At 39.3% G+C, this 26,577-nt stretch overlaps 1 protein-coding gene across 2 annotated transcripts in view; it reads right to left on the bottom strand.

The window, feature by feature from the left end:
- The window catches only part of PPP3R1 (protein phosphatase 3 regulatory subunit B, alpha), a 68,759-nt gene extending 43,895 nt beyond the window's left edge, over positions 1 to 24,864 (bottom strand). The window contains exon 1 of one of the 2 annotated variants that reach the window (XM_040458219.1): positions 24,452 to 24,864. In XM_040458219.1, coding sequence (XP_040314153.1) covers positions 24,452 to 24,454 — 3 coding nt within the window. In that variant the 5' untranslated portion in view covers positions 24,455 to 24,864. The remainder of the gene's footprint in view (positions 1 to 24,451) is intronic. The other variant, XM_040458220.1, reaches the window with a different exon arrangement.
- Between the last annotated feature and the right edge of the window lie 1,713 nt (positions 24,865 to 26,577).

Genomic DNA, 26,577 nt, shown 5'->3' with positions numbered 1-26,577 from the left:
GATTCAAGTCTCTAGTTAAGAAATATACACATCTCAGGGTGCCTGGGTGGCTCAGTTGGTTAAGCATCTGACTCTTGGTTTTAGCTCAGGTCACGATGTCACGGTTCCTGAGTTTAGCCCCACATCGGGCTCCTATACCCTGGCAGTGCAGGGCCTGGTTGAGATTCTCTCTCCTTCTCTCTCTCCCCCTCCTCCACTCACTCTCTTTCCCTCTCTCTCAAAATAACTTAAAATATATATATATATGTAATATATATATATATCACTTTCTTTTAAAATAGTAATAGTTTCCTCTCATATAATTCAAGAACTATATGGATTTTTGTTTATATAACATACTCATTTCAAGGCAGCAAATTAATATTTTTAGATTAGTTTTCAATGAGAAACCAGAAGCTTATAGTAATTTTAATTCTAATACAGTCTAATTATAGTCCTTCTAATTCTTTCATCCTTTACTTACTTCCCTTCTTAGATCTTAAACTCCATGAAGGCAGCAATTGTTTTCATTATCCTTTGATATCCCTTGCCAAATTTAACACTGTCCTAAATCTATGCAAGGAAGTATTTTATAGGTGCATGTAAAAATCCAGATAGCCTTTAGGAACCTGGTTTAAGTGGCATGTTAAGCATCAACATATTAAAGAACATGTTTGGGGCACCTGGGTGGCTCAATCAGTTAAGCATCCAACTCTTGATTGTGGTTCAGGCCATTATCTCATGGTTCATGAGATCAAGCCCTGAGCCACACATCGGACTCTGTGCTGACAGCATGAAGCCTGCTTGGGATTTTCTCTCTCTCTGCCCCTCCCCTGCTCACACACACACTCTCTCTCTCTCTCTCTCTCTCTCAAAATAAATAAACACAAAACACAAACAAAACGAACAAACATAAAGGGTATATTATTCAATAAATTCTTAAACGTCCAGTTATTAAAGAACTTTAGATTTTTGCTTCCCTTGATACTCACCCTCATAAGTATCTACTAAGCACTTGGATGTCCAATAAGCAGGCAGTACTCTAATACTTAAGTAATATTTATAGTTCCCAAGAAGAGCCTATAACCAAATAAGACAATGTTGTCACCTCTTAAAGTCTACTAAAGATAAATGTCTACATATTCTGACAGCAGCCCTTTGAAAATAGTCTAAAATTTACAGTATGCATTCATAAAATTTATTTTTATTCTTACATCTAGACACTTCAAGATCAAAGTAACTCTAAACAAAATGAAATAAAAGAGATCCAAAAATACTTTCATTTCTTTGCCAGAAATATTCCTATTCCTGATTTAATGTGTATCAAAATTGATAACTACAATATGGTAAATTTGAAAAATACTAAATAAGAAAAAGTGAGAGTCCAAAAGTCTTCATCTGCTGAAAGACAAAGTTTGCCAACTTCCCACAGTTAATATAATTATTATAAAGAAATCAGTTTCTAAAGTAAAATCACTAACCATCTTAATACTTGTTTGAGGACAGATTATTTCTTACTCTCAGAAGTATACAACAAGGGGTTCAAACTGTGGATAGATCAATTTGGGTGAAAGGAAGTGAAAAGATCATAGACTTCCAGGGACCAATCTCTTGTCTCTATCAGGCTGAGTTCACAAGTACCCCTTTCTCTAGACCTGACTTTTCCATTCAGGAAATAGGGAAGTTTGGGGGCACCTTGGTGGCTCAGTTGGTTAAGTGTTTGACTTTAGATCTTGGCTCAGGTCACGATAGTTTCGTGAGTTCGAGCCTCGCATCAGGCTCTGAGCTGACAGCGCAGAGCCTGTTTGGGAATCTCTCTCTCTCTCTCTCTCTGTCATTCCCCCACCTCTGCGTGTGCACACACTCGCTCTCTAAATAAACTTAAAAGATAAAAATAAAGTTATTTTAAAAAGTTCAACTAGATGATTTCAAGGGATCCTGCTAGGTATATTGTTTTTTGACTACTAATGAAGATGCTAGACATACTTAAATATGGAAGAGAGAAGGAGAGGGAGGGAGATAGGGAGAGAGAAGGCAGACATGGAATGTCAAGAAACACCTTGAAGCATCCTGCTGGTCCAGAAGACAAAAGTTTCCCAAACAGAGTATGCTTAACTTTATATTATGTTCTTTTGTAAGCCAGTACAACAGACAGTATAAGGCAAGAAATCTCAAAAACAGCAGATGCTGTTAGCAATACAAATCAAACATGACCTTAGTTATAGCAACAAATCTGGCAACAGGGATTTTGTAGATACTCTATAAAAATTAGTTATGATGCTATCGTATGACAGAAATGTTCGTTAATACAGTATACCACTGTTAAAGTGACCAGTTTTCCAACAGAAGTTAGTAACATCTGACCTTGTCAAATTATTTTAGGAGAAAAACAAAACCCTAAAATTTTCTAGCCTGATAAATACTCCAAAATTTTACTCTATAACTTCACCTAGTAAATGACTGAAGGTACATAATGTTAACTATTTTAAAGATCCTACTGCATATTGGGGCCTGAAATAGTGATACCTATTATTTTATTTTGCAGTTTAAAATTTACCTAATAGCTAACCTAACCAATCCTATTTTTCTCTTCTAAAATTAACCATGATTTCTGTATATTTACCTTATATCCTACAAACTTGTTGAACTCATTAGTTCTAGTTTTTTGTTTGTAGATTTCCCAGGATTTCCTATGTAGACAATCATGTCATCTGCAAATAGGGAGATTTTCCTCCTTTCCAATCTGTATACCTTTTTTTCTTCCCTTATTCCAGGTAGAGCTTTCATCACTACGTTGAAAGAGTGGTGAGAGCAGATATTTGCCTTGTTACTGATCTCATGGGAAAAGCATTCAGTCTTTGCCATTAAGTATAATGTTATCTATAGGTTTGATTTTTTTTTTAATCTTATTTATTTTTGAGAGAGAGACAGAGTACGAGAAGGGGACAGGCAGAGAGAGAGGGAGACACAGAATCTGAAGAAGGCTCCAGGCTCTGAGCTGTCAGCACAGAGCCCAACACGGGGCTTGAACCCACAAACCGCAAGATCATGACCTGAGCTGAAGTCAGCCGCTTAACTGACTGAGCCACCCAGGCGCCCCCCTCCTATAGGTTTTTATAGATATTCCATAACCAACTGAGTTAGTTCCCCCATGTATGTATTTTTATTTTTTTTAAAGAAACCATGAATGAGTCCTGAATTTTATTAAATGCCTTTTCCATCAAATTATGTGATCATGTGAGTTTTCTTTAGTTGTTCATACAGATTATTTATACTGAGTTTCAAATAGTGAACCAGTCGTGCATCCCTGCAGTGAGCTCATACTTGGCTATAGTATACAATTTTCTTTCCATTCTGCTTAACTAACTCTATTTGCTTACATTCTGTTAAAATTTTTACATATACATTAATATGGGAAAGTTGATAGTGTTTGTACTTTTGGGGGCAGGTATCAAGGTAATGGGGGCTACTCAAATCATCTATTTCATATTGGGTGAACAGTAGTGGTTTGTATTTTTAAAGGAACGGTCCATTACATTACATCAAAGTTGTCAAATTTATATGTGAGTTGTTCATAGTATATCCATATGATCTTTGCCAGGTCTGAAGGGTCTATGGTGATACCCTCCACTTCATTCCTGATACTGAGAATTTGTTTCCTCTTTTATTCCTCCCCATCTTGTAGAGGTTTATCAATTTATTGATCTTTCTGAAGACCCAACTCTTGATTTCATTCATTTTCTCTGTTTTTGTCTTCAATTTCACTGATTTCTGCTTTTATCTTTATTTCCCCCTTCTTTGCTTTGGGTAGATTTTGCTGTTTTTTTTATCTTTTTTCAGGTTCTTGAGATGGGAGTTCAAGATTACTGAGACTTTTTTTCTTTTTTCTGAAATGTGCATTTAGCGCTGTTAAGTTTCCTTCTCAGCACTGCTTTAGCTACATCCCACAAATTTGTTCAATGGATTGTATTCTTACTGTTTTGTTTTTCATTACAGTTATTCTTCAGTGCATGACACATAGAAAATACTTAATAAATATTTTTGAATTATCACTGAAATATGCTTTTGTTGTAAATCTTTATTAGGTACATCCATTTTTGTTATTTCTTTGGAAAATGTATTAAGTTCCAAACAACTGTCATATGAACTTTAAACACAGTCCGTTCACCAATTAATCATCTTTATGCCAACCCAAAATTTTTACAGGAGTGTATGTCCAAAAAGTTAAGAATGATATTTTCCAGTGTTTAATACACTGTAAGCAATTAATAAAAGGAAGGATTTAAGAATAAGATTTCATTCCCAAAGGTGTAAGATACTTCTCAAGTAGCAACAGACACAACAAAAGCTTTATTAAAGCAGAGACCTCTCTGAAAGTCTAGGTTTGCAAAAACCCTGCTGGCTCTTTTCATCTGGTTTTACTTATAACAATAACATTATTTCCATCAAATGAAAACAATTCTTTATATAAAGTCCTAATATCTCAGACTAAGTTCAGATGCACTAACTTAAATTTTTAAATAACTACCTTGGTTCCGGGGCTCCTGCTAGGTGGCTCAGTCAGTTAGGCATTTGGTTTTGGCCCCAGGTCATGATCTCATGGTTCATGGGTTTGAGCCCTGCACTGGGTTCTGTGCTGACAGCAGGGAGCCTGCATGAGAGTCTCTCTCTCCCTCTCTCTCTCTGCCCCTCCCTGTTGTTCTCTCTTTCTCTCCCCCACCCCTCTCAAAATAAACTTAAAAGAAAAAACTACCTTAGTTCAAACAAAACATGCAAAACAATAAATGTTACTTTGTCAACTTCTCATGGGCTTTTTTTTTAAAGGCAAAAGCTGACAGATCTAGAAAGTAATCTTTACTAGTTAGCTTTGTAAATATAAATATGGATGGAAAAAAGAAAAGTTTACTGAATACAAAAAAAAGAAATAACATTTATGTGCTGGGCACTCTTTTAGAGACTTTACATACATTTATCTCATTTATCCTCCAATCTTCTTGGTAAATAGGGATGTCAAGGTTAAGCAACTTGCACAAGGTCACAAAACTGGTAGTGACAGAGACCAAATTTGAACTCACACTAACATAATTCCCATAGTATTCTCACCAATATATGATAAAGCTATATCCTCTCTATATTATATAAGAGAAGCTGTAAGTTACTGAAACCGTTTTTCCTCTCATCTTGGAAAACTTAGGTTCAAGTGGCTAGTCACTGCCAACTTACACTGACAAAGCAATTTAAAATGTGTTGTTCATATATCTAACATAGTCTCAATCACAAAAACGAGACAATAATAGGGTGTGAGATAGGTGGAGACAGCTAAGGAGAATAGTATAGCAATGGAAAATATAAAACACTATATTACACAGAAACCATCCAACAACTTGGAACAATAATTTGGTATTATATTTTAATTTAAAAACATACATAATCCTAAAACAAAATAGAAAACTCTGTATGCATAGCATTTTCAGTAATTATAATTAAGAAAATAATCTCAGAACAGAGGAAATATAACCCCAGTAGTAGCACAGTTCTGGATGATGGTAAGAGACCAACTACCCTAACTAGTGTGAAAGCAAGCAGTTCAAAGTATAAGTTAGTAAAACAAAAGGTCAAGGAAGACTAAAGCAAGATGTGCATAAACAATTAAGGAATGGGGGATCCTAGAGGGAAAATGTGACACAGATACTAAATTGTGAATGAAAAACTGGAGTATCCAGGAAGATGTTAGAAGGCAGCAATGAAAAGAGATAAAGGAAAACACAGATAGAAGGAAATGACTCTGCGTGAGAATTAAGAAGTAATAATCTATTAGGGGGTTGCCAAACCATGGCCCCAAGCATATCAGGCCTACCACCTCTAGGGGTTTGGTTTGGTTTTTTCAGTGATTATCTTTTTTTTTTTTTTAATTGAAGCATCACTGACATACTAGTTTCAGGTGTACAACATGATTTGGTATTTGTATATATTGTGAAATGATCACCATAGTAAGTCTAGTTAACATCAATCACCATAGACAGTCACAAAATTTTTTTTCTTGTGATGAGAACTTTTTTTTTTAATGTTTATCTGAGAGAGAGAGAGAGAGAGAAAGAGAGAGAGAGAGAGAGAGGGCGCACATGCACACACACAAGCAGAGGAGGGACAGAGAAAAAGGGAGAGTCCCAAGCAGGCTCCAGGCTGTCAGCACAGAGCCCAACATGGGACTCAATCCCACAAACTGTGAGATCATGACCTGAGCGGAAATCAAGAGTAGACACTTAACCGACTGAGCAATCCAGGCACCCCTCTTGTGATGAGAACTTTTAAGATGTACTCTCGTAACAACTTTCAAATATGCAGTACGGTATTATGAACTATAGTTGCCATGCTGTAGATCTCATGACTTACTTTCTAACTAAAGTTTGTATATTTTGACCACCTTCACCTATTTCATCCACCATCTCTTGCCTCTGGCAACTACCAAACTATTCTCTGTATCCATGAATTCAGTTTTTGGTTTTAAGATTCCACAGGTGAGATCATACAGTAATTTTATCTTATTTCACTTAGCATATTGCCCCCAATCCACATTGTTGCAGATGGATTCCTTTTTTTATGACAGTGATATTCCACCCTACACACACACACACACACACACACACACCACAGTTTCTTATCCATTCATCCATCCATCCATTAATAGACGCTTAGGTTGCTTTATGTCTTGGCTACCGTAAATGTTACAATGAACATGAGTGTACATACATCTTTCAGAGTTAGTGTTTTCATTTCCTTCAGATAAGTGCCCAGAAGTGGAATTGCTGGCTCATACAGTTCTATTTTTAATTTTTTGAGGAACCTCCATGCTGTTTTCTATAGTGGCTGCACCAACTTAACACCAATAGTGCACAAGTGTTCTCTTTCCTCCACATCCTCCACATCAAAACTTATTATTTGGCTTTTTAGTAACAGCCATTCTAACAGGTGTGAAGTAATATCCCACTGTGGTTTTAATTTGCATTTCCCTGATGATTAGTGATGCTAAGCATCTTTTCATATACCTGTTTTCCACCTGCATGTCTTCTTTGGAAAAATGTCTATAGATATCCTCTGCCTATTTTTTAAATTGGACTGTCATTTTGCTATGAAGTTGTAGGGTTCTTTATATATTGTGGATAATATCCCTTTATCAGATATATGATTTATTAATATTTTTCCCAGTCAGTAGGTTTCCTTTTCATTTTGTTGACAGTTTCCTTTGCCGTGCATGAGCTTTTTAGTGTGACAGTCCCACTTGTTCACTTTGTCTTTTGTTGCCTTTGCTTTTGCTGTCAAATCCAAAAAATCATCACCAAGACAGATGTCCAGGAGCTAAGTTCTCTTCCAGTTTTATGGTTTTACATTTAAGTCTTTAATCCATTTTGAATTGATTTTTGTATATGGTGTAAGATAGTGGTCCAGTTTCACTCTTTTGCATGTGCCTCTCCAGTTTTCTAAACATCATTTACTGAAGAGACCAGACCATCCTCTTCTCAATGTGTAGTCTTTGTTCCTTTGTCATACATTAATTGACCATATATATGTGTAGGTTATTTCTGGGATCTATATTCTGTTCCACTGATCTAGGTGTTTGTTTTTATGCCAATACCATTCTGTTCTGATTACCATAGCTTTTATGGGTTTGGTTTTTTAACATAACAGCTTTAGGGACCCCTTGGTGGGTCAGTCGGTGAAGTGTCCAACTCTTGATTTCAGCTCAGGTCATGATCCCAGCGTCGTGGGATCAAGCCCCGTGTTGGGCTCTGCGCTAAGCATGGGGTCTGCTTAAGATTCTCTCTCCCTCCCTCTGCCCCTCTCCCCTACTCGCACACTCTAAAATAAATAGCTTTATACTGAAATATAATTCACATTCCATACAATTCACCCACCTGAAGTGGATGGTTTTTTGTAGAGTTGTGCAGCCATTACCACAATCAAATTCCTCACACTAAAAAGAATGCCCATATCCACTGACAGTCACTCCCCATCTCCCTGACACATCCTACTAATCTACCTTCTGTTTTTACATACTTTCCCATTCTGAATACCACATATAAATGCAACCATACAGTATGTATTCCATAACTGGCTTCTTTTACTTAGAATATTTTCAAGGTTCATTCATGTAATACAGCAAGAATCAATACTTCATTTTTACTGCCAATAATATTATATGGATATACCACAATTTATTTAATCTGTATACATGTGGCCTGTTTCCATTTTTTTTTTTTTGGCCATTATGAATAATACTGTATAAACATTCACATACAAGTTTTTTTTTCATTTCTTGTGGATACTTGGGTATGGAATTACAAGGTTATGTAACAACTCTATGTTTAATATGTTATAGAAATGTTTTATAAAGCAGCTACAACACTTACAGCCCCACCAGCAATGTTATGAGGATTTTGATTTCTCCGTATCCTCACCAACACTTATCTGGTCTTTCTGATTATAGCCATGCTTAGTGGGTATGAAGTGGTATCTCTTTTTGGTTTTGATTTGCATTTCTCTAGTGATATTGAGCATCTTCTCATGTGCTTATTGGACATGTGTTTATCTTCTCTGGAGAAATGTCTGCTCAAATCCTTTGCTCACTTTTTAGCTGGGTTTTTTATTGTTGAATTGTAAGACTTCTTTATATATTCTAGACAGAAGTCTCTTATCAGTCTATGAATTGTAAAAATTTATCCCATTCAGTGGGTTGTCTTTTCATTTCCTTGATGTTCTTTGAAGCATAAAAGTTAACTTTTATGATGTTCAATTTATTTTTCTTTTGATGTTTGCACTTTTAGAAAGAATTCGCCACCTGTGTTTGTATACTAAGGTTTTTTTTTGCAACACAGCCATGCTCATTTGTTGTGTATTATCTATAGCTGCTTCAAGCTACAATGGCAGTTTAGTAGTTGCAAAAGACTGTATGGCGCCCACAAAGCCTAAAATATTTACTGTCTGGTCTTTTACTGAAAGTTTTCCAACTTGTTCCTTCACTTGAGGCGGCTGCTGCGCAAGGCAAGTGATATCCTTGGTAAGGAAGCAGAATTTTGATTAGGGTAACCTAGGTACAAAAAAACTTTTGTGAAGAGGCTGACAACACAGGGTTATAGCCACGTATTGGTGAGGGAAGAAATACAGTATTAACATCAGAAACCAGATATAATCTCACTGCCTACAATCCCATCAGTAATCAGTGACTTCTGTTCAGAGCACCAAATAAAATACTGAGCTTGTTTTTATTACATAAGGCCTAGTGATGGAAGGTAAGCTAGGGACAATTTAGAAGATCTGCCTTGAAGGAAGGTGGTCAAAAGGCACAGAGGTCTTTTTTTGGTATGTAAGAAACCTGGAAAATACAATGGAACTTAAGAAAAAATCTGTTAATGAGACTTGGAACCTAATAAAAAGAGACACTTGAGAAAGTGCTCCCTGCTTTTTTTTCCTTCAGGCATATGCTGGTATATGAAATTGTGGCGGTCCTCTTTGGACAAGTGGACCTTTAATGTGATCTTGACCTATGTCCCTGATGAAACTGGATGAACTGCTGAACTACTCTGTTAACTCTGATTCTGGGCTTCTCATTTTGTGAATTAGTACATTCCTTATTATTTGGGACACATTTAGTTGGGTGGGTATTCTGTTACTTATACCCAACACTCTGATACATTTTCTACTTTGTTAATGAGTACTTAATAGACAGAGGCTGCACAGAAATCAGAATGAAGTGATTATGAAACCCAGATCTGCTAAGAATACTACAGACTAGTTTTTAGTACTTTGATTTTTCTTTTACACTTTTTTGATGTTTATTTGTGAGAGAGAGAGAGAAAGAGACCGAGTATAGGTGGAGAAGGGGCAGAGAGAGGGAGACACAAAATCTGAAGCAGCCTCCAGGCTCTGAGCTGTGGGGCTCAAGCTCACAAACCACGAGATCATGACCTGAGCGGAAGTCAGACACTTAACCAACTGAGCCACCCTTTAGTAGTTTGATTTTTTAAACTTTAAACAGTATTTTGCACTTTATCAAGCACCTTAATAATTATCTTACTCAGTACCCACAAGAACTCTTAATCAGTCAGTCTGGTGGCCACTTTACAAATAGTGTGTGTGTGTGTGTGTGTGTGTGTGTGTGTGTGTGTGTGTGTGTGTAAGTCAGCATACTCCATTAGAGGTCTTCCAATTTATATCTCAACAGTGTTCCACCACACCATATTATGTTCCATAACATCAAATAAAATTCACTGAAAGCAACATAACAACAAAATGACGACAGTTTTCTTTCAGTACTTAATTGTCTGACATCATACAACTTTATTCTAGGAGTAAGATGACCAGAATAAAATGTCCAAATAGCTGCTACATGTCAAATTCAAACTGGACAAGCAGAGTGACCAGAAGAAATCTAGCACCTTATAATAGCTCTACTGAAACCTGTGTGTGTGCATATACATACAATACACACACAATTGTATTGTATTATCATTTTTTCCTCCACGTGCCTGACTCAATCTATGCTATGGAATCTTTAGAGCTATGTATTTTTTCCTTCATTTTTGTCCCTAACACTATGTTTGATATATGCAGTGGGCAAACACAGAAGTTCGCTAAATTAAGAAATCAAAGATCTAGAACGGGAGTCTCAGTTTATCAGCTGTTCTAGAATACACTTAGTACAAAAATGTTATGGTAAATCAACTTATGTAAACAAAAACACTATTTATACATTGAGTCTCCTTTATTTATGGAAAAGTCTACTTACCATTTAACAAATGAAATAACATACTCACATCCAACTGATAATTTACTCAGATACACAAAAAACCTCTTGAAGCATAAAAGAAGTCCTGTAACTTTCAGAATCAATAGTATCCTTCAGTAGCTTCCCCACCGTGCTAATGCACTTAAGCATAGGACTTTCAAATACCTCCACAGACCTAGACAATAAATATAACTAACCCAGCTGCACCTCTGCTGGCTTCCCAAGCCAGCAAGCAAAGTGTCTATTTACCTATCCACCACTTACACTTATATTCTATGAGAGATACTACAATGGGAACAGGCTTTACAAAGATGAATAAAAATGCATCCCCTGCTTTAGAGGAGGCCACAGTTTAGGGGAGGCATTAAACACAATGAAATATGGTATATACTATTATGAAAGTTACTTACAAATGGCCATTAATTGCCTGAGGGAGTTGGTAAAGTTTTCACCCAATGCCATTGCCAGCAGGATCTTGATATTTGCCAGAGAAAGGAGAAGCACAGTGTAGATGAAAGAAAAAATATATACAAAGACACCAATAAGTTAAAAAAAAAAAGATGAGACACTTGAGAATCAAGTAACCTGACTCGGTTATAGCATAAAGATGGCTAGAAACAATGATCAGAACATGAGTGGCATTCAAAGGAATTTAAAATTTTAATAGAAGAGGTAGCATTGACTTTCAAATAAGGCAGTGACACTGGATTTCCTTTTCAGAAGAAAAACTCTGGTGGCAACTCTGGAAGACAGAATGAAGAAGGAAGAAACTATAGGCAAAAACATCAAAGCATTATGGTGGCTATGGAAATAGTCCACATGAACTATGAATGAAATTCCAACAATGCCAGGGGCAATGGGGATAAAGAAGGTGATTCAAGAGGCATTTGGGGGATTCTAAATGGGAAGACAGGTTTGTTATAACATGATACTGATGCTCCTGAAAAAACTTAAACTTAAAAACTAAAACTAAAAAACTTAAAACTACGATTAAAAATAACATGGCTTGGGGCACCTGGGTGACTCAGTCAGTTAAGCACCTGCCTTTGGCTCAGGTCATGATATCACGGTTTGTGGGTTCAAGCCCTGCATCGGGCTCTGTGCTGACAGCTCGGAGCCTAGAGCCTGCTTCGGATTCTGTGCTTCCCTCTCTCTCTGCCCCTCCCCTGCTCATGTTCTCTCTCTCTCAAAAATGAGTAAACATTAACACAAAAACAAAAACAAAAAAACATCGCTTGGGGCACCTGGCTGGTTCAGTCATTAGAGCATGTGACTCGATCTCAGAGTCATGAGTTCAAGCCCCATGCTCGGCAAAAAGCTTACTTAAAATAAACAAACAAAACGGCTTAAGGAAAACAGAGTTGGGAGCAGACACTCAAAACCTATGCAATTAGAGTACCAACAAAACCAACAAAAATCCTAATTAAGCATAAAGATGTGCTAACTAATAAGTATGGGACTTTAAAAAAAAATGTTTTAATTACATTTATTTATTTTTGAGAGACAGAGTAAGACAGCACACAAGCAAGGTAGGGGCAGAGAAAGGAGACCCAGAATCCAACGCAGGCTCCAGGCTCCGAGCTGTCAGCACAGAGCCCGAGGCAGGGCATGAACACACGAACCGTGAGATCATGACCTGAGTCGAAGTCGGACGCTTAACTGACTGAGCCACCCAGGCACCCCAGTATGGGACTTTTAAGAGGTACAGATGAGCCTGGGTGGCTCAGTCAGTTAAACATCTGACTTCAGCTCAGGTCATGATCTCACGGTTTGTGGGTTCGAGGCCCCACCGGGCTCTGTGCTGACAGTTCACAGTCTGGATCCTGCTTCAGATTCTGTGTCTCCTCTCTGCCCCTCCCCCACTTGTGCTCTCTCTCAAAAAAAAAGGAAAAAGCATTAAATTTTTTTAAAATAAAGGTACAGATGAAAGTAACAGAAAAAAGTGTTAAGAAGGGGTATCTGAAACTAAGTTATAGAAACAAAAGAAAAATGCACAAACATCTGGAGGAACTGTGCAATAAATTCTTCCAACATAGATAAATGGCCAAACTGAGTCATGAGGAAGAATGTGGGCTGTATGGATAGTATACATTATTCTTTGTTGGCTCACTACTTTTAGCTTTGTTAGTGTGTTTTGGATTCAGCTGTCACTGCTTGATGGCACAAAGTATTAACATGCTGGGAACATTATAAATACGTTTTCCTCTTTATCAGTAATAGTATGTGAACTCAACAGGAATGCCTCAAGTAAGTAACTGAGTAAGTAACAGCCTCCTACCCCCACAGGTCAGGCCACATGTTTCTATGTTCTACTACTCTTAGCTCAGGCTGCAACTGAGAACTGCTTAAGACTTTAGTAGTAAAGGGGAGAAGAAGGTATGCCAGGTTTCCGGCCAGGAGTGAATGAATTGATAATTGTTTCCAATAAGAAAAATTAGGGAATAATGGAAGCATGAATAGGAAGACAATAATGAATGTGGTTTTAGTTATGATGAGTTGAGGTGACTTACACAAACCTTTATTTAGAGTGAATATCCTATAAGCAGTTAGATCCTCATACTGAACAGAAAAGAATGACGCAGGCTGAAGATATGAATCATCACTACAGAAGAGATGATGAAACTTTGAAAATAAAGAATTTATGCATTCACTCAATTCACCCGTTCAACAAATATTTATTAAATTCTTATAATATGGAGGAATCTATGCTGGCAGCTGGCATAATATAGGAACGTGGTGTGACCTGCCATGGGGGTGGGAGGCTCAGTCACTTACTTGAGGGACTTTTGTGGCATTCCAAACATAGCCGATGCAAAAAGCTCTGACAGTAGTAATAAACAGACAGCAGAATAAACCTAGCATACAATACTTAATAAAACATAACAAGACCAAGTTGTTGGAGCATAGAGCAAAAGCAGGAACATGGTGAAATAAGCAAAGTAAGCAATAGGTAGAACCTATCGAGTCTCTGAGCTATGTTAAGGCTGTGTTAATCCTATGATATATAGGATTTTAAATGGGAAAGTGATACAATCAATACTTAGAGGGCCTTGGACCAAACCCAGATGAAAAGCTAGCAACAAAGATTAAAAATGGTCAGAGACGCAGAACAGCAACTAGCAGAAAATGTCACGGAAGCCAAAAAAGGAAAGAACTCCCAAGAGTTTCCAACAAGTTCCAACGTTACAAAGAAGCCAAGTACAAAGAAAGAAGAACCAAATACATTTAATGAGTACCAATTGGATTTCCAGACACTCATTATTGTCACAATTTGAGGTGTTCTTAATTCCCAATTTACACTACTAAATAAGGTCGAGAGCTTATGGTGTTTGTTCAAGGTCACATAGCTAATGAATGGCAGAACCAGAATCCAAATTCAAATCTTTCTAACTCCAAATCTCATGCTGGTAATTAGATTACTGCCAACATAATAACTTTCAGTGAAATGCAGATACGTAATCATTCTAGACCAGTGCTATCTAATAAAACTTTCTGCTCTGCAATGACATAAACATTCTATATCTGCACAAATGTAGTAACCACTAGCCACAAGTAGCCACTAAGTATTTTTAATGTAGCTACTGTGACTAAAGAACTAAATTTATAATTTTATTTTATCTTAATTCATTTTAATTAAAATTTTAATAGTCCCATGTGGCTAGTAATTTGGACATCACAGATCTAGACTGTAGTGTACTGAAAAACAAGAAAATGAGCAAATAGTCAAGAAGTATGATGACAGAGTGACAGCCAAACAGAAAAGCAGAGCGTAAATATATCTGTTCATAAATTTCATTATTTACTTGAAAAAGATTATGACTTAGTTTATAATTCATAAAATTGTATTTGTTAGGAAAACAGTTTTAACACAAATAGATTTAAAATCACAGATTTCCCTTACTACCTACTCGCACTTTTCTTTCCTGACATTAACAATTTCTTGGGGCGCCTGGGTGGCGCAGTTGGTTAAGCGTCCAACTTCAGCCAGGTCACGATCTCGCGGTCCGTAAGTTCGAGCCCCGCATCAGGCTCTGGGCTGATGGCTCAGGGCCTGGAGCCTGTTTCCGATTCTGTGTCTCCCTCTCTCTCTGCCCCTCCCCCGTTCATGCTCTGTCTCTCTCTGTCCCAAAAATAAATAAAAAACGTTGAAAAAAAATTAAAAAAACAAACAAACAATTTCTATTAAAGACTGCCTTACAAGTAAACAATACCCCAGGATGCTGGCTTACTGCACACCTATAATAGGAGATTGGTTGTGGCATCAGACTCAGGTAGATAGGACAAAAAAAATCAGCCCTAAAACTAGACAGATTAAGGATAAATAAAAGTGCTAACAGACAGCTCCATTAAAGCCAATGGTAGGTTGCTATGCTTCACTACCTTGTACCTAGGTTTTAAAATGCATAACTAATCCTCACACACAAAAATACTCTGTATTATTTACAAAGGACAAAAGAGACCTGGTTAGAGTACAGATAAATTTAATTATGCTACAAAAAGAATTCAAAGTATCATCTCACAGAAATGTTTCTTGGGATAGCAATAGATTATCAACACAGCCCTCCTTATGATACACCTAATAAAGGGCTTTAACTGACAAAACAAAACTCTGAGGAAGGAACTTGTAAGAACCTACGGGTAGCTGCGTTTTCAATGCTAAATTTTAAAAGATTTCTGGGGCGCCCGGGTGGCTCAGTGGGTTAAGCATCCGACTTCGGCTCAGGTCATGATCTCGCGGTCCGTGAGTTCGAGCCCCGCATCGGGCTCTGTGCTGACCGCTCAGAGCCTGGAGCCTGTTTCAGATTCTGTGTCTCCCTCTCTCTCTGACCCTCCCCCGTTCATGCTCTGTCTCTGTCTCAAAAATAAATAAACGTTAAAAAAAAATAATAAATTTAAAAAAATAAATAAAAGATTTCTTATAGAAATCTTCAAGTGTTAAAAACATTTTTATAGTACAGGATTATCAAAACCAAAGACAAACCCAAAAACATACAGTAATCACATCTCGAAATTTACTCCTGTGCCAGATCTACACATTAACTGTCAACTCATAATCACAAAAAGGGTATGGGAGTTCAAGGAGAAAATTCAGAAAAGACAGTAGATGTGGGCTGCTGAAGAAAAGGTTTATTTGGAAGTATAAAAGTGAGGAAGTAATTTTAATCTGGCAAACTTGAAATAAAATACATGCTTTATAGACTACATTTTGGAGGTCATTTTCTTGTTTTAATTAAAAAAAAAAATGTTATCCTGGGGCACCTTGGTGCCTCAGCTGGTTAAGCATCCAATTCTTGGTTTCAGCTCAGGTCATGGTCTCACGGTTTGTGAGTTCAAGTCCCACGTCAGGCTCTGTGCTGATGGCATAGAGTCTGCCTGGGATTCTCTGGCTCTGGCTCTCTCTGCCCCTCCCCTGCTCACTCTCTCTCAAAAATAAAGTTAAAAAAAAGAAAGAAAGAAAGAAAGAAATTGTTACCCATTTAGTTAATGCTTAACAAGGTGATAAGTAGAAAAAATAAGTACAAAAAAATGTTCTGGTAAAATATTTTCTCACGGGGCCTGGCTAGCTCAGTCAGAACATATGCTCTTGATCTCAGGGTTGTGAGTTCAATTCACACTGTGTGTAGAGATTACTTTCAACCTCAATCATTACAAAATTGCTGATTAAAAAACTACACTGAATTGTTTTTGAGTCAGTGCTTAACTGAAATACAGTTAAAAACCTTGGAATGACATTGTAAGGAGTAACTAGACCATGGTATTGTTAAAATCTCTTTACTTATGAAATAGCAATAAATCCATACACTGCCGTGGGTTGAAAAAAATACCAAAAAGCTCCATTTTGGAAAAGTATACAAGAAACTTAACACTGATCAATACAAGCAAAAGAGGTGCCCAGAAAAGGCTCACTTGCCATTTATACCTTTCAGTATAATTTGAATTTTTAAGCAAATGTATTAATAGTGTCCTTAGAACTTTAAAAAAAAAATTAAGAATATCAATCTACAACTAGATATAGCCCTTATATATAAAATCTGAACTCAGAAAAATGGTTCCTTTTAGACCTATGTAATTTCATCAGGAGTTATTAAAACAAAGGCTGACAGGTACGCCCGGGTAGCTCAGTCGGTTGAGCTTCTGACTCTTGATTTTTGGCTCAGGTCATGATCTCACAATTCGTGAGATAGAGTCCCATGTTAGGCTCCATGCCGTCATTGCAGACGGGGCCTCCTTGGGATTCTCTCTCCCTCTCTCTCTGTCCCTCCCCTGCTCGTGCACTGACACACTCCTCTCTCTTTCTCTCCCTCTGAAAATAAATAAACTTAAAAAAAAAAAAAAAAGACTGACAAAGTACTAACCTCTTTTCTTGTTAATACTCCAATTTCCTAGATCCATTCCCTAGGTCACCGACTCACTGGTGCTCTCTCCTGGGTCCACTTACTATTTAACAACATTTACTTAATACCCTATTAACTGCATATCAAATCTCCCCAAATAAGTATTATAATCCTTTTCCATACTCCTCACCCTCAATCTCACCCCATTTGCCTAGCCTTAATCTCAACTTCAGATGATCTTGCCTCAAACTATCTCAAATTACTGAGATGATTTAGGTCATACCACATGAACTCCATTATTAAAACAAATCTGTTGCCATGGCCTACTTTCCTCACTCTGATTTTTTTCCCCTCTCTTGATGTCCCTCCTTTCCCTTTATCCCTCCCCTCTTCTTTCTGCCACTTCTAGGACTCATTCCATTAATCATCCTTTCTTAGAGCTCCCTCACCTGGCTTCTCTTCTAATTCTAAAGAATACCAACATCTGCTATCCTAAATAGAATACATCCCAACTGTAAACCACTGAAATTAACTTTTCTTTGTCCTTTTTTTCATAAATGTCTCAAAAAAGGAACACTCATTGCCTCCATGGTCTCATCAGCACTTACTCCTTTATGCCACTTACTCATTTACATATTCCTTCTAACACTACTTAATATCTGGTATATACCAAGTATCTGTCATCTTAAAGACAAGGCCTCTGCATTCTTAGAGTTTACATTTCCTTACAATCTTATTTTCATCACCTAGAATTTAACTGAAGTTACTTAGAGTTATGACCTCTATTAAGAGTTTTCAATTTTATCTCCTCTCTTGTATTAACAGGTGAAAAAAAAGATCTCTTATGCCGGGACACCTGGGTGGCTGGCTCAGTTGGTTAAGCATTAAACTTTGGCTCATTTGGCTCAGGTCATGCTATCATGGTTCGATTCCTATGTTTGAGCCACGTATCGGGCTCTGTGCTGATGACAGCGCAGAGCATGGAGCCTGTCTGGATTCTCTGTCTCCCTCCCTCTCTACTCCTCCCCAGCTCATGCTCTCTCTCTCTCAAAAATAAACATTAAAAAAAAAATCTCTTATTGCCTAAAGAGAACCATATTTCCTATCTTCTTGGGGAACCTCAAACTATTAATAATTCCATCTTTTCCCTTTAAATCTTCAAACACACTCCATCTTTCCAGGCTATTCCTTTTACCCCCAAATAAATTCTTTCTCAAGCCTCAACTATGCAGCTTTTATCTTCTCTCCTTCTAGTGGAAGCTTCAAGGAACAATCTACACTCAGTGTCTAGCTACCTATTTATTCCTCATTCACTGCATCCTGGTTTTCCTTGCTACCAGGACAAAATGCTGTTTTCTTGTACTATTGCCAGGATCACCATAACTATCCTGATGCCTCTAAAAGACACTTGTAAGTTCTCTTTCCCAATCTTTGCAAAATCTAGGCACTGCTGACTCCTTCAAATCTGACATCACTCTTAACTAATTTTCCAACTGTCTGGCAATTTATTCTCAGATAACCTTCACAGATTCCTCATCCTCTATCTACCTCCTCTTAAATGCAGTGTGCTTTAGGGTTTGCCCTCTTCTCATTTTATATTTTCTCTATAATTTCATCCAGTTTCATGGCTTCATTTACTACCTAATACACATGCATAGACAATGCTCAAATCTTTAACCCCAGCCCAGATTTCTCTTCTGAGTTCCAGATATAGAGAGCCAATTACCTGCTGGCCATTTCCAACTAGATGATCCAGGACTACTTTAAATTCAACAGGTCCAAAACAGAAATTTGGTATATACCAAGTATTTGTAATCTTAAAGACAAGGCCTCTGCATTCTTAGAGTTTACATTTCCTTACAATCTTATTTTCATCACCCAGATTTTAACTGAAGTTAGAGATTATGACCTCTATTAACAGTTTTATTAACACTCCCTTAATCTCCTTTTCCTATACCTCCTAGGCAGAGAATGTGCATTTCTGACAAGATCCCAGATGATGTTGATGCAGCTAGTTCAAGATCCACGTACTAAGAATCACTGTTCTAACATATGTTACCTCTTCCTACCTTTAGAATACCAAGCTTCTTCTATCCTAGACCATGATACCTATGTGGCAGGCAGTGTTAATGTTTCACAGCACTGTATCCTAACGAACTTAGAATCTTGCAACATAGCATTCCAAGCATTGATTACCAAATGAGGAGAGAACACTAGAGATAAAACAAGTCATACCAACAAACTGGAAGTTTCTTGAGGACAGGGACAGCATTTCTCATATACCCCTAGAATATGAAGAACTGAATCTTACCCTAGTAGGTGTTCAATAAATATTTGCTGAACGGATACCACTATCATCTATCCAGTCACCCAAGCCAGAAGCCACACAGGGTTCATCCCTTTCCTTACCCACAATCCAACAGTCACCAAGTCCTATCTTCTGCTCCTAAAATGTCTCATACTTGGTCTCTCCTCTCCATTTGCACTGCTCCTACATTCTTTTTGAGTCCTTACTTCTCACATGAATTACTGTAATAATTTCTTAATTGGTCCCCGTACCTATATTCTTTTATTCTACTTTATTATCCACATGGCTACCAGACTAATCTCTCTAAAAAAGTAAATGAGACAATGTCATTCTTAAAAATAATAGCTTCCCACTGGCTTTAGGGAAAAAACTGTTAACTCCTTCATATGATATGCAAGCCCCTCCATGGTCTTGCCTCAATCTCCCTGACCACCCTCTTTCTCCTTTCCACCCTAATCCTCTACCCTCCAACCAGGCTAAACAGGCTTGCATATCTTATGGCTTTAAACATAATACTCTAAGCAGACCACCTCTCCCACTGGCTAAATATGCATCCTTTGACTCTGCTCAGACACCATCTCTCCCAGGAAGCTTCCTCTGAGGGACATTCATCTCATTGCCTCATCCTCATCCCAGTTTAGATTAAGCCTCTCCCCTGCCATGTATTTTTACTTAAAGATTTTAAAGTAATCTCTACACCCAGTGTGGGGCTCAAACTACAACCTGGAGATCAAGAGTCACATGCTCCACTGACTGACGCAGCTGGGTACCCCTCCCCTGGTATGTACTCTTAAGCATCCCCAACTTTAGTTTGTTAATAGCACGTCACCATGCATAATTGTCTTGTTTATTCCACTTGATTAAGTTCCTTGGAAATTACAATTATGTCTTATGTTTATACAGCCAGTATGAGGTATGTCAACAAATACTCAACTAAAATTTAAATAAAAACATTCCTTGCTATTTTCTAAATAGTTGCTCTGAAAAGTTAGCATATTTCAGAATTACCTAAAAAGCTATAAAATCTAGACTGCTTGGCCCCATCCCTAGAGTTTTGAATTCAGCTGGTCCAGACTAGGGCCTGACAAATTCCCAGATGATGCTACTGGCCCAAGAACCACATTTTGAATACTAATGTTCCAAATATATGTTTTCTCTTCCTTTCTCCAGGATTTAAAGAGTCTTTTCTTTGATGCCTCCAACTCTGCCTACTGCAATCTTAATAACCTTTTTAATCCCAGCTCAATTGTCACCTGATTCATAAAACTTTCCCTATCCCAGAAGAAACTGATCTTGCTCTTTCCTCAATTTCTATCAGGCTTTGTATTATTCATATAACTAGAGCTAACTTTTCACACCTACTAGCACTGTCTACTGTTATAGGCGAAAATGACAGTAAGAAACCTGCCTTAATCATTTTAACATCCTCAACAACCAAGCACAGTAACCAATGAACATGAGACAAAATCTACAAGTACTCGTGATATGAATGAATCCTGTTGCTTGCCCAGACTCTGGGCCCATGGTCAGTCTGACTCACTTAATCCTCCTTGCCCAAGCTGACTTCCTTATACTGCCTTGTACTTTTGCTTGCCTTACTACCTATGACAGATGCTTCAACCTTCTCACACTTGTCTGTCCCTTGCACTGCTTTGCCAACTGACCCTTAGCTTCTTTACCTTGCAATCTGCACCTTTTCAATTTTCTCATCCACTGTGGGACATAATAAGCAGAGAAATTTTCTCCTCATGACTGATGTCAGTTTTAATTCTGCTGACCATAAGACAGGTTGCTTGCTTTGCTGTTGAAGTAGCCTTTGTCACAGAACTAGAGTATGTCGTGTGCAACTCTAAGTGCAGGTATCGTAGACAGCAATAAATGTTTTAAGTTCTATTTATACATTGTAGAGATGATTTTAATAAGTTTAAAAACACAACAATAGGGGCACCTAGGTGGCCCAGTCGTTTGAGCGTCCGACTATTGATATCGAGTCAGGTTGTGATCTCATGGTAGTAAGATCAAGCCCCTAGTGGGGCTCCATGCTGAGAGTGGTCCTGCTTGGGATTCTACCTCCCCCTCTACCCTGCTCTTTCTCTCTCTCTCAAATAAATTAACATTTTTAAAAAACACAGAGATATAAAAAGGTCATTTACAAGATTTAAGGTTTCCCAAGAAACAAAATTTAAAAGAAAAGCCAATTACGCACTATATTCATATATGCATCCAAAATAAAATCCTATTTTTAAATTATCCTAAGTACATGGTAAGAAAAACTATTTCTGATACATGAAAAGTTAACGAAGTTTCTAAAAATGCCCTTAAAAATTTACTCCTCCAAAAACTTTTCAATCACACAGACCTAAACACTCTGTTTTATCATTTAATTCTTTTTACATTCCTCTGCATGCCATTAACACTGAAGTACTCTATTTAAATACACATGCCCGCCTATAGAAAAAATGGTGAAGTTATCTATTTATGTATTTCTATAAACAAATATTTATTTTACCATAGACAACTGACCAGTAAGGGAAAATTCCTAGAAGCACAGTACTCAAGTGTGTGTGTGTTGTGTATATAAAATCTTCATCCCGCCTGGATGCTCAACAGTTTAAAACTCAAAAAGAGGTGAAGGGAGGGAAAGACTGAACTCTTAGGCAAAGAAGAAATAAAGTATATTTAATGTAGCAACTAAAATAAATACCTGTCAGAAAAGATTGTTGATAGGTTCAATCCAATCTTTTTACCTTCCCCTTACTTGAATTAATCAGTGATATTTATAAGTTAATTCCTAAATTAAAACCCACTGACAAAACTGTAAACAGGTTCATGATACTCAGTAAGAGTTATAATAAAGTTTTCCAAAGGGAGTGAAAATTTTCAGAACTTTATACTCCATTAACTAGAACAGTGAACCAGATCACTCCAAAGCCCAATTTATTTGAGCTAATTAATATCCTATATAGCAGAATTCAGCTATAGGTATCGTCTTGACACATTCCAACCAGTGCTACTACATTCAACAGACCAAAATAATCCTAAAGTTGGGAGGCCTCTGTCACAACAAATTAACTAGGTCTTGAAATGGAACTGAGAGAATGGCAGACTAAAAGAACCAAGAGTAAATCAGAAAATAAATACTAAAGAGGAAACTAGAAAGAGGGAAATAATCACCTATAAGAAAACATCATAAAATAAATCTTAAAATTTTTAAAGATAAGAAAACACTGAGTACCAGGAAAGTAAACTTAAGAACAAAAAAAGGGGGAGAGGAGGTTCCTGAGGGGACACACTACAGAAAACAAGCAAGCAAGCAAACTACTTGGAAAACAGCGCATTCTGATATATAATACACAAGCAACAAAAAGTTGGATCGTTATTCCTTACAATGAAATGCAGGTAAAAACATTCACTGCAATGGCCAAAGATCTTCAAGATCCTGACCGTCAAGTAAAATATATGTATAAGGAAGTGGTATTAAAGCACTAAAGTGCAATTCCTTACTCCAAAAAACTATGGCAACAAAAAGACTGCTCTATGAAGGGCCTTGATCTAAGCTGCTTTCTGTAGCAGTCTGGAAAAACCTAAGTTTTGTAACTTTGACGGCCAAAGTTGTCTCTGAGCAGCCTCCCAAGTTGACAGGGAAAATTTTCCTCTGTGTATCAAAATCGCTAATCATTTATTAAGTCTGTTCTTAATCTGGATTTTAAGTACACTGAAAAGTGCACTTAATCTTTTGCCCTGTATTTTCAATAAAAGCTGACTTGAATTTTCTAGTTTCACTCTGTCCCCTCACAATCACACCAAACTGATTTTAAGTGCAATCAACTGAATTTCTCTCTTCACTAATCCACCACTCTATTTTCAAATACTTGATTTCTACATACGGGGTGAAATACAATACAAGAAATTACCCAACGTCAAACGATCGGTCTAAAAATCTTCTGACAACTGTTTGAAGGCTTCTAGAAAAAGTGTAACCACCGAATTCCATGTTTGAATATCTTACATGGAAAAGCACTGCGAACTTTAACTACTACGTATACAGTTCGTGATTGCAAAGAGGAAACGACAGCGGCTACCCGGAGCAAGAGAACCGGTAAGGTAACAGGCTAAAAGGGCGTCGTTGATTTCTTGGCCACGGTGACAGAGGCGGGAGACACACCCCTAGCGTCGGTTTGAAACACTACAGCAATGAATTCTACCTAGGGATTAATGTGAGGGTAAGGAAAGACAAATTTAAATCGCCATGATTCAAAAACAACCACAAGAGAGAGAGACTTACGACGGTAACAAAGAAAACGAAAAACCCTTGACAGTAAGGAAGCTTTAAAAACAAGTATCTCCATTTATCAAAGACCGAGCAGGACTACGTTTTCCTGAATATACACCTTGGACCTTTCCGGTTCGCCAGTGCAAAGAGAAAAGCAGCAGCGAAAGGAGCCCCATAAGGCTGCAAACAGCAGCAAAATACTAACAGAAAAGGGGAGAAATGGCAGGATTCCTGCCAAGGCTCACTGTTTGAAAATGGAGTGAGATAAAAGAACAGCTCTGGAGAGAAAGTGGGTCTTACATAAAAAGCCATTTACCACATACTATTTCCCCAGGATTCTGGAATATGCCAGAACTTGAAGGAGCGAGTCGGGGGCGGGGGGGGTGGGTGGTGAAAGGGGGTCTCCACGTGGAGGAGGGTCCTGAGGGAAGTAACGCGGGGCGACGAAGGGCCAGGACCAGGCCCACGGGCCGGGAGGAGGGGGTCGAGGCCCGGACGGACTCCAGACGACCGCGGGGGGTAGGGGCGGAGGGGCGCCCCGCAGAGGCTGGCGGGTGGCCCTGTCAAGCAGCCGGCCCACCGCCCCCCGCCGGCCGCCAACGCACCCGGGCCGCTAAGGGCTCTCTCGGACCCGCCGCGGCACCAGCCTGCCTGGGTCTCTCGAATTTTCCACTGGGGGAAGCCGGCCGGGGGCGTCGGGGCTCGCCCCCGCCCCCGTCCCTGAAAGCGGCGAGCGGAGGAGAGATGGTGCATAGGGGAAGCAAAGGTCTCACCATTTTGCTGGGCAGTCGGCGGCTGGCGCGGGGGGAGAAGAGTGTCGGCGTTCAGAAGGGCTCCCGCAGGAAGCGGCGGCGGCCCAGCTGGGCTGGGGCGGCTGCGGCCCTCGGGACGCCCGAGGGGAGGGGAGGCGGCGCCGCGGGGCCCGCGCCGGCCGGGTGACTGGGCACGCGGGAGCGGGCGGGGAAGAAAAGAAATTAAGGTCGAGATTCAGAGACTGAGAGAGCGGGGAGGAGAGATGGCGAAAAAGGGGAGAGACAGAGAAGCAGAGAGGAGGGGAAGAAGGGGGAGAGGGGGCCAGGCGGCTCGAGGGCTGCAACCTAAACTCGCGCGGGAGCCGTGACGGACTCACTGCAGTGGCTCGCGCTGACCCGCAACCTCAAGGCACGAAAAAGGGGGAGGGCGGAGAGGGAGGGGAAAGCGGAGCGCAGCGGGGCGGAGGGCGGGGGCGCGCGCGGAGCCGGCGGCGGGGGCGGGGCTTCCGCGAGCGGCGCACATCCGGGAACCCGCGAGCCGGCTCGGCGGTGGCCGCCGGGGTGCTCTGGCGAGCTCTGGTTGGGGAGCGCGGAGCGTGCGACCACGTACTCCCCTCCGCCCGCCGCTCTTTGCGTGCGGTGCAGGGGGAGGACGGGGGCGCGGACGTCGGTGACGTCGCGTGGCGGAGCCCTTCCTGTCATGTGGCTGGAGGCGGGCAGGTGTGGGGGGAGGCTGGGTCGGGAGGAGGAGGAAATGCAAGGGTACAGTGAGAGGGAGGAAATGCAAGGGGTGCGCGAGCTCCGGGAGAAGGCGTACTTGGATCCAGGAGTAGGATCCTCGTGGGGGAGGAGGAGCAGATGAGCGGCCTTAAGGTGTCAGAGCCACCCAGACACTGCACCAAAAAAAAAAAAAAAAAAAAACCCCGAAAGAAAGAAAAAAAGAATCCAAGCCCTAGAGGGAATCGGTTTACTCGGGAAGACTTTATTTATCAGTGTACCGGTTTGGACCCACTACAAAATTGCTCGGCCCATCTAGAGTGTTGTCACCCCGGTGCAGCACCCGCAGGCCCACACCCCAGTATGAGCTGGCAGGGTCAGGAGCCAGGTTGGAAAGACAGGGAACAAGAGCCAAAGCTGACCACAGCTTGAGGCTTGGGGAGCCGTAAGACAGCCGAGTAGAAGGACTGCTTCCCACTCCCGCGAAGACTTCCTCACCCAGCTCTGTGGTTTCCTTAAACCCTCCAAGCTGCCGTTTGACGGGGTGCCCAGTGTTTGTTTTTGAAACACGTTCGCAGATAGATCGCCCACTTATCCCTTTTGTAGGACTATATCGACTTTGGTGAATATTACCATTCCCAGAAAATTCAGACTTTAATGGAAAATGGAATATTGAAGAGCATAAGGAGGAAAGTAATGTGGGGCGGGGGGAAGCCGATAGGAGAGTTGTGATAAGGATAGTGAGGAATACATTTTGCAACTATTTTAACCATTTATTCCTTTTCAAATTCTTGGTAATCTTGTGCTTTGTGTGTGTGAAAGAGAGGGAGAGAATGTTTTCTGAGTGGTCAGAAACATCTTACAAATCCTTTGAGTAGTTTAATAAAAAGCCATAGTGTTTTTAAGAGCAGTCTGTTGAAGTTCCTCACATGAGTGTTATTCTTTGGTAATTATTTTTCCATGATAAGCCTGCATCTTTTCTAAGAGGCTTGGTGGCATGCCATAGGTCTGTGTCTCTTTCTTTCCTAGAGATAATTTCTGTGTCCGGATGAATAAAGAAAAGTAAGACTGGTAACAAGTTGTCTCATACAGTGAATGTATCAAGGAAAGGCCAAGAAATGACACTACTTCTGCTACTTAAGTTTCTTATATATGTTTCTTATATAGTGTTTAGATACTAATATGTTCTAAAACAGAGAAAAGCCCCTAAGCTAAAATGTATATCATTTATGTTTTTAGGTATATTATTTTAGTTTATCATAAAATTAAGACATACTCATTTTTTAATTTTTTAAAATTATTTTTTAAATGTTTATTTATTTTTGAGAGAGAGACAGAGTGCAAGCAGGGAAGGAGCACAGAGAGAGGGAGACAGAATTCGAAGCAAGCTCAGGCTCCGAGCTGTCAGAGCCAGATGTGGGGCTCAAACC

This window comes from Herpailurus yagouaroundi, unplaced genomic scaffold (genome assembly GCF_014898765.1).
Source record: "Herpailurus yagouaroundi ecotype Mexico unplaced genomic scaffold, PumYag 221, whole genome shotgun sequence".
NCBI classification, from domain to species: Eukaryota; Metazoa; Chordata; class Mammalia; order Carnivora; family Felidae; genus Herpailurus; species Herpailurus yagouaroundi.
Note: the sequence above shows the minus strand (reverse complement) of the source record. Positions and strands in the feature narration are given on the sequence as shown.